Source organism: Coturnix japonica, chromosome 2 (genome assembly GCF_054131305.1).
Source record: "Coturnix japonica strain WE chromosome 2, WE-NBRP24, whole genome shotgun sequence".
NCBI classification, from domain to species: domain Eukaryota; kingdom Metazoa; phylum Chordata; class Aves; order Galliformes; family Phasianidae; genus Coturnix; species Coturnix japonica.
The window spans coordinates 71,318,423-71,332,750 of NC_140664.1; the positions used below are offsets into that span (position 1 = coordinate 71,318,423).

Sequence of the window (14,328 nt, forward strand, 5' to 3'; positions counted from 1 at the left end):
GCTCTCTAAACGTATGGCTTTTCTACTCGACTGTGATACTCTGTTGTTGTCAGTAAGTACACTAAGTAAATTGCAGTCATCAAAGAGCTGTCTGTTGGAAGATTTTCACCATCCTCTTCTTACCTGGTGTGAGCTCTGAAAACTATTTAAAAATCTGGAGTGGGGCTGACTGAACACAGAGCCTGTTGTTGTACAGGACAACCTGAAGGCTTTCTAGCAGACCTGTTGCAAGGACAAGAAGAAGAAATCACCAAAGCCAGTTTTACCAGCCCTTGCAGGAAACTGGCCCAGAAAGCCCACCTTGAATTCTCTTCAGCCAAGTTTGCCCTCTGCTTAACAGAGGTCTCTCATTCCCACCTACAACCATGGTGAAATCTCCATTTTTCTGCTCATTTATCTGTCCCTTCAACATCTTGAAGGTTTGCAGTGCTGTAGGATCCTTCTCTATGCCTTCCTTCCCCTTTCTGCACCATGGCCAGGAGTGCTGTCCTCCATGCAGACTTGCTGATGGTGCCGTGGGTTGATTCTCAAGGCTGATAAAGAGCCCACAAGAAAAAAATCAGAAGAGGAAGATTTGTCCCTTAAGTTATTTTGTGCCATGTTGTCACAGCAGCAGAGACTGCAAGGTAGCTTGAAGCTCCCAGGATGGCTGATGAACCTTTGAAACATTTTTTGAGGGCATTTTGAAGGATATTTTTACTTGTCGGCACCTACTTTTGTGTTCTGATCAAGGTGCTCCACTGGAGCATTTAAAGAGTTTTCAGAAAAAACATTAGAAAAGTTTGGTAAAATCCCTCAGATTTTAAAAAAATAAAACAAACACACACACACACACAAAACAAAACAAAACAAAAAGAAAACACAGAAAAAACAAATTAAAAAAACCCAGAAACCCCTAAAAAATAGCACATTTTGATCAAGGGAACATTGTCAAATGCAATTTTAAAGGGCTAAACTGTTGAATTTTTCTTTCTCTTCTTGCTTGCAAATCAGAGAAAAGGAAGGACGTGCTTAATCTTGGAAGATCAATCCTCATTTTTGCTCCCCTTTGTAAGATGAGAGAAAGCTGCTGCAGAGCGTTTGTTAGCATGTGAGCCGTGATGTATATATGCTCAAGTTTGACGACTGTTGGTGCAGGCCCTGCATTTTATGAGAGCCTTTGTTTTAAGAGGATGCCTCAGTAACTGATTCATGAGGGCATTAAAAGATGAAGGAAATTGCTTATTGTACCACAGAGCTTCCAAGTTTATGGGAATTGGAGGGCCCCAGGACATGGGCATTTCATAAACTTTTGTTACAGCTGATTGCATTGCGATCAATTAAAAAAGTGACAATGTTACAGCTATAGGAGCTCAGCAAAGTGATAGATAGGCTGCTGTGTAGTTGTTCTCAATATGGTCTAGGGCAGTTGTAGTGCTCCTGCCTTCTGTGCCTATAGAGGATGCTTCCCAGAGCTTGCAGCTATTATAGATACAAAAGAACGGGTACCAGAAAGTTAGATGAAGCTCAGACAGCAAACCAAGTCATATCCTCTTCTCACCATAGCTGCTGTCCTGCAGCAATGCCAAGAAAGATGCACTCGTTCGGCAGTTTTACTGTATTTTACTTTTCTCAGCCTTGTAATGAGCTGTTCCTTGCAATTGTGCTACTTTTACTGGATGGGGCATGCCTAGTTTATTGTGTTCAGGCGGTTACTGTAATCTCAGTAATCTCTATTTTTTGTGACCCCCCTTCTGTGTCATACAGTACTGGTTTAATGCTGAACATTACTGTTAATTTACCGAATTGTTTTTTCCGTTTCTCTGTATGTCAAGAGCATAGTCACACAGCCCTTGGGACCTGAGTCTGACATTCAGGTAGGGCTGGGTACCGGTTCATTTGCAACATGTCATAGACTACGAGGTCATGTATCCGGCTGCTGTAGTTTTCAAACACAGAATGCTGTGTTGGATGAAGCAGTGCACGTGGCTTTCTGTGAACGCTCAGCTGGTCTTTGAAAGGGTTGGTTTGACCGTACTGTTTTGAGAGGTGAAATGTCATTTAAGGTGATGAAACTTCTCTAAGGTTTGAGAAATCTAATAAGAAAATGTCACATGCTTCCCGAAGATATTTTCTTCATTTGTGATTAGAAGTTTAAGCGTGTAAGGAAAAGAGTGAGGCTAGGGGAGATGGGGACACCTAGTTTTATTTTCACTTTTAATTTTATTTTCTATTTCCACAGGGTAGGTCCGTTTCTTTAACAACCTTCTACCGAACAGCAAGAAACATCATGAACATGTGCTTCACAAAGGAGCCTACAGTAGCTGAAGTAGAGGTGAGACCAGCACAAGGGGTAGTAAATGTTTTGTGTTGTGGAGATGGAGCGTAGAGGTTCATCTTTATTGATGTTTAGAAACTGCCATTAGTGGTTTAATGTGGGGGATGTCTGATGTGGGGAAAAAAATAATTCATTATGTGTAGGTGTGATAGTGATTCTTCCCTTCGGTTTTTTAAACGTTTTTCATAAAGGTATTGAACTGCGAGAAAGACTTTTTAGTGTACTTTGCAATGAAGCACAGGAGCAAGTGGGGCTAATTCCTGTCTTCACAATCCACCAGTGCTTTTTAGTATTTGCAATCATGGAATCATTAAGGTTGGAAAAGAACACCAAGCTCGTATAGTCCAGCTGTCAATCCATCCTCACCATGCCCACTAAACCACATCCCTTAGTGCCACATCTACACATTTCTTGAACATCTCCAGGGATGGTGATTCCTCCACTTCTCTGGGCAGCTCGTTCCAATGCTTGTCTCCTTCTGAGACAAATTTTTTCCTAATATCCAACATGAACCTGTCCTGGCACAACTTGAGGCCATTACCTCTTGTCCTTATTTCTAAGCGGTGTTTTATGTTGAGTTACACTGAGGTGATTTCTGGGACTTACATTTTAATGGGAAGTACCTTGTTCAAAACCCATCACCACTTTCTCTCCCAACAGCAAGAATATTGGCGGTTAGTGGAACAGAAAGATAGCCATGTAGCAGTGCATTGTGGAAAAGTAGATACCAACACCCATGGGAGCGGCTTTCCTGTGGGGAAATCTGAACCATTTTCTAGGTAAGGTCACCGAATCTGTGCCGCCTGCCCCATTTGTGTAACCAGGTGTGGGAACTTGCTGCCAGTGGGGCAGCACAGCGCTGGCTTGACAGCAGGGGCATGGTGCTGACATACGTTTCCCTCTGGGTCCCTTTTAACAGGCATGGGTGGAACCTCACAGTCCTTCCTAATAATACAGGATCCATCCTGCGACATCTTGGTGCTGTGCCTGGTAAGTAGGATTCTTTTTCTGTGTTTGTCATGTGTGCCCTCTAAATGTGGTAGTGTAGTCATCAAAGCCTTCTCTCGCTCTGTCTAGTCCTTTTGTTGAGTAGCTGCCCAGGTAGAGATGCAGTTGTAAGTAGCAGCTCATACCTGTGGGATGGAAATCAGGTTTTAGATATAGACTTAATGAATGGTTAAGACCATGCACCTGGGAGGAGCTGGTTGTGCTTGCAGCATTACTGTCTGTTGTTTGTCAGTACATCAGTGTTCTTGTTTTGTGTCAGGGTGATGAAAGACATACAGCTTTCTTGTGTGCAAACCTGGACAAATGTTGGGTAAAGCTGCACACAGGTGTTTTTTTTAAAATGAATTGTTGCAAGTGTCACAAGCTCCAGCGTCATCTGTGTCATTAGAAACATTAGCTGAAAGCAAAATCCAGTCACCTGGACAGATGTTGTGCCTGGACTGTGCCAGTTCGGAAAGAGGATTTATGTTAACGTGTATATATGCACTGACACTGTGAGGCAGTCTTCTGTGATCAATAGCATTGAGCTTGGGCTATGAATATTTGTAAATAAACCAAAGGATAAAATTTTTTGCAGCTCTTAGAAAATAAATATGTTCATCTGCTAGATATTTCAGTAGTGGGAAATGCTGGTGTCATTAAATAAATTATTCTTTGTGAATTATTCACTCTGATAGGCAGACTGCAAAAAGCTCACAGGTAGAAGAATTGCAACTGAAATGCCCTCAAACTGTCTTTTAATTAGAAATTGCGATTACTCAAAACTCATTTTCAATCTCTGTTTCAGGAGTGACAATTCCTTGGCTAAATATTGGCATGGTCTTTTCTACCTCATGCTGGTCTCGAGACCAAAATCACCTTCCATACATTGACTACTTACACACTGGTGCTGATTGCATTTGGTAGGTATTACCATGTTTGTTTTCATGCTCACTGCAGTGGCTCTCTGTAGGCTGGTGTTAACAGCAGTTTTTCTAGTACCTTTTGTGTGAATGAATTAACATTCAACTAAACTTCTACCTAGAAGTTTAGTCTTCACAATGGCAGGTCTAATGAAAAACATAGTACAAACTAAGCATTAAAAACCTTCTTTCTGGGAAGAAAAGTTTTGGTTTATCTTCTGTGATCTGTTCTGAGATACTTAGCAATGAACTGTTTCTGCTTGAGATAGGGTAGGAAGTTCTCATGAGATGGAAATCAGCACAACAGCTGGTCAGGGTAGGCTTCCCTTAGGCTGACAGAGAGATACTTGTCCAAGCTTGCTCCGTATTGTCATTGGGAAAGTGACTGAATTCATTCTCTGACTAAATAGCCACCATTTTCTTACTTTACATATCAACTCTGTATCTACCAGATCCCTAATATTTTCTATTGTGATTTTTTTCTTTCTTTATCATATGATAATCATTTTTAATTATGATTCCACACATCGTTCTAGTGCCTAGATGCTGGCCATTAGTACTCAGGTGTTAGCTACGTTTCATATGTTGGAGACACTTAAAACAAATGGACTTAGCACTGAGCTTACAAATGGTTATGAACATGGTGATCCTTTCCGAATTCAGTGCGTATGTGCTGCTACAGATGATGATGAATTAGATTACAATGGAAGTACAACAGCTGATGGAGGAATTAGTGGAAGCAGGTGCTGCCGGCATGTCACGTGCCTTTCTGTGACATTCCGATGATAATGGTGTTATTACCCAAGAGGATCATCAGTGAGAACAGTGAACGATAAGCAGTATAACTGTTTCTTGACCTCAGAAAATCAATTAAATGGAGAACAAAAGTTACTGAAATGCTGACTCCCACCGAAGGTGAGAAGCTGATTGCCTTTCAACAGTTTCAGCAGTTCTCGAGAACCCCGAACAATGGGAGCCTTCGGCTCATTGAGCAGTGTGACAGGAGAAGGTCTGCAGGACCTGAAGTGTATGTGCTGCCCTGCTGCCACACTGCTTGCAGAGTCAGCAAAGGCCTTTGCATCCAGGAGTCCCCATGGAGTGGCAATGTCAGCCATTCTTTGTTCATGCGCTAAGTGTGTACTTGCTCACCTTTAATGCCTGTGCTTCTCAGCTGGTGCTGATGTCAAGGGTGCTGACCCAGCTGACTCTGCATTGCCCAGAACGAAGGGTTCAGAATCTTATTAGAAACATATAAAGTTCCTTAATTTCTCTAATTTTGTGTCCTGCTGCACATGCTAGCTCACAGGGTCCTGTGTGGCTGTCACATGTGAGCAGCTGCCCTGTGAGAGAAGGAAATTTGTTTTCCTTCTCTGCATCCCTTGCGTAGACTCTGCTCCTGGGGTGCTACTGCAGGAGTGCCTCTCTTTAAATATTGAAAGTTGAAGAACTGTTCTCTGTGTGATCATACTAAGGGATAAACACTGGATTATGCTGTGAACATGAAGGCTTCTATCTCTTTCTGTCATGGGCATTTCATGGCTTCTGTCCCTCTTCTATGAGTCAAGAATCTGTAATAGTTTATAATAATATGCTATCAGAACAAATTACAGAGCAAGCTACATTATCCTCAACCCTAGGTGAGTCTGTTTCCCTCTGTGACATAGGTATAGGTTTTAGCGACTGTAAAGTACAAAGAGAAGACATTCAAGATATCTAGGCTAAGTTGTGAGGTCATTTTTCATGCTGTGCTTGTCAAAATGCAGTGTTGTGATGTTGAAAAGATTTGAATGCAGCCAGACAGTGGTTTAGGGGAGGGCACTACTTGTTTTTCTAAGCCAAGAAGGAGAAAACAAAAAAGCCATTTGCATGGGTTAACTTATATACAGACAGCCTCAGATGTACTTAGAGTGACTGCCTTATTCTAGTGTAACTAACGTAATGTTCTATACACATGCAGCTGTTCTACAGTGCTCACTATTGACAACACAGGTACTGCAAAGTATTTGATACACAGCTTGCCTTTAAAATTGCTGTTGGGACATGATAAGGTTCTTCCACTTCATCGCTCTAAAATCCTAGGATTTCTTAGCGAGGTCCTAGTCATTGCTAGTATGTTTGTAAGTAGCCAGTCTACGTGTGCCCAGGCAACTGGCTCATTAGAGCCTGTGTTGCAGCTGCAGCTAGCTGTACAAGCACATATTGTCATATCTTCTGGCAGTCAGCTTGAGGATCAAGAAAGAAAAATCAAAGTCATCATAAATACAGTGAGCAATAGTAAGATGTTCAAATCATAGGAAGTACAGCCTCCTATAGATTCATCATATGATGCATATGCAGTTGATATTAGTGCACATCACAAGGGTCCTAACATGGTCTGTAAGGTTGGCAGAATGCTTTCTGAAATAAATGGTGAGATGTGGACAAATGACAAGGGAACTGCATTCTTTTCCCCAAAATCTTTCCAGATTTAATTCTCTTCTACTGCTTGCCAAGTTTGGAATAATGGCTTTGTTGTGTGAGTAGTGCGGGGGCAAATGGACTCCAGACTGAGGTCTTAAAGTTTGAAGTGAACTCTAATAAGTCTTGATAAATTAAGCAATGCTTTTTATTTGCCTGAGCATAACAAATCCAAATAAAGTAATGTTGCAGATAAACCCTACCGTGGCAGCAGCTCAAGGCAAGTTTGGCAACCCCAAGATTTGCATTGTGTTTCCAACCAAGCTGTGCTGCTCAGAGTGCAGTGGTCAGGCACCAAGTGCCACGTCATGGAAACAGGCATTTCCTGGCATGCCATCAGTTAATACCCTTCCAGCAGGGTGCAAGCAGGAGTGGGACATTGCATAGCAGTGAACTGTCACCGTATTGCATCCCTGCATCCAACAAAGTAGCAGTTCCCCAGATGTGCAGAGCCAAGTCCTGACTCTTCTTTGTTCCCTTTTGCCATTTCTGGGAAGGGAGCACAGACAGGACCGCAAGTTTGTTGGCTTGAGAGGAAGGTGTGGTACACACCCAGTGGTTTTGAATCCCTCTCCTTCTTTTTTGGCTGTTCTTAGTCAGTCTTACGTTCGTTGCAAGTGAAAAGATGTGAGATTTGTTTAGTAAGGAAGCAAAGAAGGCACTAGGCTATTTTGTGTACTAACGACTGTAATTTCTGGTTTCTTGATTATTACGAACAGAAATAGTTTGTGCGCAGTTAGTAAATGTAATCATTTGTGATAAAAGAGTAGATATACTGGTGCTGAAGAGATGCAAACTTCTGCTCATAATTAGGTGTTCCAGTGCCATTAAAATGCTCATCATGCTATTGCTGATTTTTCTACTTCGATTCTGTAGAGTGCTGAATTTCCAGTGTTTGGGGATTTTGCGTCCTTTGGCATCGAGTGAACACCGTCAGACTGAATTTAAATGAACAGCTTTCCATTAATCCTGAGTGTTTTACAAAAATGACCTGTGTGGGAATGTCTAATTTCTTTCTTTTAATCAATGTCCTGCTCTAAATTGCCTGTTAGTGGGGACCGTTATTTGTTCCACAGTAAATCTCTCTCTTTTCCTCTGACAAAACAACAGGTATTGCATTCCTGCTGCGGAGGAGAACAAACTTGATGATGTGGTACATACCCTGCTGCAAGCCAATGGCACTCCAGGGCTGGAAATGCTTGAAAGTAATGTAATGGTAGGTTAACGCTGGGGGGAGGTATTCCCAGTTGAGAATCCAAGGATAATAGAAGACTGGTGTTCAGACCTCTTTTTCCTCTTTACGTTACACTGATGATATTGCAAAAATCTGGGCACTACATACTGGCATTTTTTTAATAAGGCTCATGTGATACAACATTGAAAGAAAAACCAAACATGACAGAGCTGGAAATGTCCACTTACATGTTGTCTGTAATGTATTTAAATTCACAAAGTGAGTGCTTTGTAATCAGTTCATCTGCCATGACTGACACTACGGTAACAGTCATGGATGCGAGAAGCCAAATACATTGAAAGATTTCAAAGTGGTTTATTTTGTTGGTTTTTTTTTTTGTTTTGTTTTTTTGGGGTTTTTTTTTGGCTCCCCAGTTTATTTTATAGATTGTAATTTCCATTTAGTGCGTTTAAGAATAAGTTTGGGAGCCCACAGCAAATTCCTTGGCTTGCAAACATCTCTAACGGGAGTGTGAAAACAAGATGGATCCAGTGACAAGTCTGTCTGAAAAGTTCTAGATGGAGAAACAAATGGCCTGCATTACTTTTGACAGACAGCATGTTTTCGGGTCTTAGTGTTTTGTGGTTCTTTGGCAAGAGAAAGCTTAAACAATTGGTTTCAGAAGAGACGCGTGTCATTCTCACTCCAGATAACTTACATTTCTGTGTGTGTAGAAGGGAAGAGAGAAAGGAAACGGAGCAGAGCTGTTAGCAAGCATAGCTTTTCTCCGGAGCGAGTAACATGTGGCAGTACCTGGGAAGGAAGAGATTAAACTGTACAGGAAGGTTCTGACTTTTGTTTGCACATTGCTTTTATGTCTTTGCAGATCTCCCCAGAAATCTTGTGTAAGGAGGGGATCAGGGTGCACCGTACTGTACAGCAGAGCGGGCAGTTTGTTGTCTGTTTTCCTGGATCCTTTGTGTCTAAAGTGTGTTGTGGCTATAGTGTTTCTGAAACAGTGCACTTTGCTACCACCCAGTGGACAAGTATGGGTTTTAAAACAGCTAAGGTAAGTTGAGAAAGGGAGTTAAAATGGATTCAGCACCCTGCCGTCTAAAACAACAGCAGAGCAGACATTCCAGGACAGATAGCATTGATACTAGTGCAACTGTGTCTATTTTTGTGGAGCATTAAATAAAAAAAAAAAAGGAGAAAAAAAAAAGCAACCCAACCCTGCAAGGCATAAGATGATGCAGTATTTTCAGAATAGCAAGTGAGATAATAATCGCTAACTAAAAACTGCTGTATGTTTCAAGAAACCAGAGGATTTGTTATGCCTACAAACCTGTTTGCAAGGAAGCTTTTTGAAAATCCCGTCAGAGCTACCGAGTCTATATTGTATAATGCTTACTACATTTTCTAGGTGATGTTTTCTAGAACCATTAGAATCTCAGGTGCGAGTATCTGGATAACTGTGCTTATTAGCTTTTATGGTAGGCAGAGTCAGTTAACACTCACAGCTGTACTGCTTGTCCCTCTCTGCCCCTTTATTCAGGAAAAGCTGTTGATCAGGGCAATTTCAGTTTTAATCAACTTGAAAGTTCTTAGGTTCACTGACCAGCCCACGCGATACCAAGCTGTATATAAAACTTCCAATCCCTTTTTCACATGACTAACTGAGGTTGACAGTCAGCAGAAAAACAAACAGCCAAATTGCCCAGGAGTCGGGTTTTTTTGCTAAGTTTCCGTGTTCTGGGACAAACAATGTACGCGGTTAATTGTGTGCCCAACCTTCTCAGATACACTATGGGTTCCTGATGCTATTTTGGTCCGTTTTCTTGCTATGCCAATAGTAAATTATTATTTACAGCTTCAAACCAAGTGGTTAGAAAGTAATTAAACATAATATGCCCACACCTAGGTTTTGGTTCTTTAGAGTTAATGGAATTCTTCCAGCCTGGCTATACTAACTGTATATTAACTTACTTTGAAATAAAAGTTATTTTATTACAGATTTATTTTGGGGGAAGGTGGGAATTGCATATGTGTGTAGGTAAGGAATGAGAATCCTGAACTAACCTTTTGTGTCTGAAGGTATACTATTATATTATCTTCATATACTGTATTTATTGCTGTACTGAGTATTTGTTCGATATTGTGAAAATGCTACTCTTGTGAGACAGAAACCACTATGCAGCAATTAAAAAGCTCTTCCTGGTGCCTCAGATTCTGAAGAACAGTTTCTTTTGATTAACTTTTAAGAGCTTTGCACTGGGTAGATCTGATATGGCTGAAAATCCAGCAGACGCTAATCTATGATAACCTACCTTGGAAATTGAAGTCACAGCTCTTACAAACTTTACAAGAACCACAGAAGTGTGTTTATATCAGAATAACTCTGGAAACTCCTACTACACTGCTCTTTTCCGTCTTTCTTTTCCTCCTCATCTTTCTTCAAACTCTCCTACATTCTCAACTCTCTTTAACTTTTGGAAATCCTTCCTTTGGAAGTTCTGCCTTTTTCAAGGCACTTTGCCATTTTCAAAAGCTGACCGGGATGATGGTTTTCAGAGGTTATGAAAAGTTCTGTGTAATGAGCAAGATTCCCCCTTTGGACTGTTAATGAACTCTGCCAAACAACTGTACCCTACTGTCTTTCAGTTCTGGACAGCAATATTGACAGTTTTTAGCTGTTTGATATATTAACCTTGTTTTCCCTCTGTGATACTGTGACTTGATTTTTATAGTGACTCTTTATATAACTAAACAATGTTGTTTCACTTCATGTATTGAATGACCGCTCAATCTTCTTTAATATATGCAAAAATGAAATTCTGCATCTGAAATTGCATTGATTCCAGTTCATAAGGAGTTGGGATAATCGTTGGGGTAAAGGGACTTTGTATAAAGCCTTGTGCAAAGGAACAGACAGATTTAACCAAAGGTTGATTGGCAGCAAACATCAAACTGGGTTGCTGGCTTTGGAAAAGGACCAAGAGAGCTTTGGAGATGTTAAACTAAGGAGAAAGCTTAAGGGTATGGAAGAGTTTGTTTTTTGGTGGCAAAGGGGTAACTTGAAATAGGGCACTTTGCAGAGTCAGTAAAATTCATTTAGGAAACAGAAAAACAGAAAATTGGACTAAATAAATGCCAGCTTGTCCAGAGGTGTGGAAATGAGTTGGGATATGTGGTTTTTGAGGAGGGCTTTGGTAGCACAGGGCTTGCCAGAAACTTGGAGGGAAGGAGAGACTCAGCAGGTTGTGTAAAACAAGAAGTGCATAGGAGAGATGGAGCTGGTTGTCCCACTGGAGCAGCACAGCTCTTACGCAAGAGGGAGCTTACAGTCAAATCAGTTGGGTTCAACTCCGTCATAAGGGATGTAACTCCTGAGCACTGATCTTCCAGTCTAGAGCACTGTGCTCCTGACTGTCCAACCACACGCAGGCAGGGCCTTCATGTGTTTCCCTCCGAGCTTTTAGTTTGGGTTAGGTTTGTGCTTTTAAAGCACCACACAATTATCACTCCTTGATTTTTGCCACAGAGCTGGCTTAGCCTGAGCAGACGAGGTTGCCTTCAGATGAAGCAATAGTGGAGGAGGCACTCCAGAAGTGCACTTGAATGTCCAGCAGTAACAGTTGCGTGGCCTCAGGACTTGGCTTGGCTGCTCTGAAGTCAAAACATCAGGCTTTACAGGCACATCCTCTGGGTGTCGGGGTGCTTAGCATTGGTCATATTGCTCTGCACATCTGCTCCTCCTACTTTGTAGTGTTCAATAGCACAGACATAGAGCGTGTCATACAAAAGGAGATGGATCAGGAAACACAGTGGTAATGGAGATGCTGGTGTCCTTACCCAGCTAGATCATGGATATCACATTTTGTGTGAGATACCAGAACTGAAATGGCTTCAAGGAGCAGCTAGTCAGGAAACCCACATGAGAAGAAGCTGCCATCTCATTTTCCAGCAATGCTGGACAAACCTTTGGTGGTTCAGAACATCACTATCAAAGAGCTGCTCTGTGATGGTGAGCAGACATTACAAAACTTGAGAGAACAGTAAAAACTGAAACATCCACTACTGTGGTGTTTCATTTCAAAAGACAGCCTTGCATAAAATCAAGCTTGTTAAATTGTGAATGCAGCAAGAAGGATCAAGTGTTTGCGTGCAGCATAGAAATTGCTTTAAGATGCTCTATTAGAGGGTCACAGCACAACATATGCACATTCCCTGGCAAAAAAAAGCATTTCAAAGGTCAGCCCCTCCACTAAACTTGGCCTGGCTATAGACTATGAGAAAGGAGTCCATTTGAAATAGGACAAAAAAACCCTCCCTTTTGTATCCAAAAGTTCAAAATGCAAATAACACAAACTGCTCGCCCACCCGGAGCTCTAGTGGGATGAATGTAAACACAGACTAATGCGGGCCCAAAAGAGATTCTAAAGAACAACTTGCTAAAGGCAAAAGGAAAAGAAATATATAAAAGAATGAGAAAGGGGCCATCAAATGCAGCTTTTGTATGGAGTTCATGCCCTCCAGGCCTTGAAACTTTTTGAAGGATGTATGGACAAAAGACATCCAGTTGACAGAACCTGCTAGTGTTCCTGCGAGATTTTTGGTGAGGTTCCTCAGAAAAGGCTCTTAAAGAAACTTAACGTGTCGCACAGAAACTCAACTGATGTAAGGATAAGCAGAGGATGGGCGCATATGATCAGATCTTGTTGAGGAGGGAAGGCTCTTGCTGTGTCCCTCGGGAAAACCAGTGCAGTTCAACATCATCCATAACTAAGTTAGAAAAGGAAATGCAAAGCAAAACTGATCATTTATAGTGAGGATGCTAATGTTACTCTGACAGCAAAAATTAAAGCAGTGGGGTGTTACAGAGAGGTTTAATGAGACTGAGTGTTCTGAGTGCGAAAATGGTAGATGAAATTCAGTGCTGACAAATTTTACATGGGAGTAAGAAAATAATCCTGATTTGACAGACAGGGTGATGGGCTCTGAACAAACTGTTGTACTGAGGAAAGACATTTTTGGCTTCCTGTGTAACTGTCAGCACAGTAATTTGGAGGGGTTTTAAAAAAATCTATATGTTAAGAATTATAGGAACAGAATAGAGAACAGAGCAGAAATGTTGCTCGGCCATAACTCGAATACTGAGCAATTCTGAATCACTAATTGCAGAAAGAAGAGAATGGAACTAGAAAAAGTACAGCGGAAACTGATGGTTAGAGGTTGAAATTAACCCCTGCATCAGTTAGAAGGGCATGGAAAATTGATGACCAAGAGAAGCAGATGACAGTAAGACCAAATATAAAGTAGCAGGGAGATGACTGTTATTATGTGAACGTTCAGCATCTCTCATTATATTAAATAACATAATGAAAATTAATGATTAGGCCGCAGGTCAAAGACCAAGCAGAAGTCTGTTTTATAATACTTATCTGTGTATTTCAGTATTGTGGGGAAGAAAAGAATGTACACAGATTCAGGAATTCAGATAAAGGCACAGCTGCAGTGAGTTGTGTCACAGAACAAATGTGTGTGGCTCAGGTCCCTGAACTGCCAGCCAGCAGCTGTGCACCACAGCAAAACGTTCCCTTGTTGCAGCGTTCTGCAGCCGGCCACTTTTGGTGGCTGTTGCTTAGCAGCCCCATGCAAATCCAACACACATAACAAAACTCCCGCAGGTCCCAGAAGTGCAGCTGCTCCAACCCCGAGCTAGCTCTGCCAAAGAGGGTGCATTGTGAAGAGCACTTCTCTTACCTGTGAACATCCTTTGGGTGCTTTTGGGTCAGCAAAGGTTGCTAATTCATGTTAGGATAGATCTCACTATCATTTCAATGCATGCAGTCTGTGCTATTAAAAATGGTGCATTGGTTCTCACGAAATACAAGAGTATGTGAGGGGGTTAAGACGGGGTTAAAATTCTGAGGTTGAAGATGAATCTTTTTTGTTTGTGACAAGTAGGTACTTCACTAATTACAAAATGGCACCTTCACATTATGCTCCAGCATTAGTATCATTTGAAGATTCTCAGGCTGTATAGAACAAGGTATGCCTCTTCAGGCATAGGGAAACTTCAGGCTTCTTCCGGTTGCAGTGTAAATCAAGTAATTTACCTGCATAAGAAATACAAAGGCTGAAGCTACCAAAATCACTCCGTTCGTTTTGATGGGGATGAAAGGCCAAACTTCAGCAGCTTCTGCAAAGAGCAGCCAGTACAGGGCAGAAATGAACACAAGTGAAGCTCGCTCTTCTGTCACTTGTCACCTTTCCTCAGCATCTACCCATTCTGTGGCTGTTGTCTGTATTTCTTAACCACCTGTGGTATCTTGTGCTTTCAAAAATGAAGAGTGATGACAGTGTTGGGCCTCCAGCAGGTCAGAAGAGATCTTAACTCGATAGCTGAGTAGCAGTAGTGCATTGAATATAGATGCATTTGGCTCAGCTGTTAGTTTTATTCTGTGGCA

At 41.5% G+C, this 14,328-nt stretch overlaps 1 protein-coding gene across 4 annotated transcripts in view; it reads left to right on the plus strand.

Annotated features, from left to right (window-relative positions):
* Positions 1 to 14,328, plus strand: part of JARID2 (jumonji and AT-rich interaction domain containing 2) — a 196,909-nt gene that overhangs the window by 175,555 nt on the left and 7,026 nt on the right. For 3 of the 4 annotated variants that reach the window (XM_015854678.2, XM_015854676.3, XM_015854679.3), the window contains 6 exons: positions 2,222 to 2,314; positions 2,978 to 3,096; positions 3,237 to 3,307; positions 4,113 to 4,227; positions 7,795 to 7,900; positions 8,745 to 8,927. In XM_015854678.2, the coding sequence (XP_015710164.2) occupies positions 2,222 to 2,314; positions 2,978 to 3,096; positions 3,237 to 3,307; positions 4,113 to 4,227; positions 7,795 to 7,900; positions 8,745 to 8,927 (687 nt within the window). The remainder of the gene's footprint in view (positions 1 to 2,221; positions 2,315 to 2,977; positions 3,097 to 3,236; positions 3,308 to 4,112; positions 4,228 to 7,794; positions 7,901 to 8,744; positions 8,928 to 14,328) is intronic. The other variant, XM_085540184.1, reaches the window with a different exon arrangement.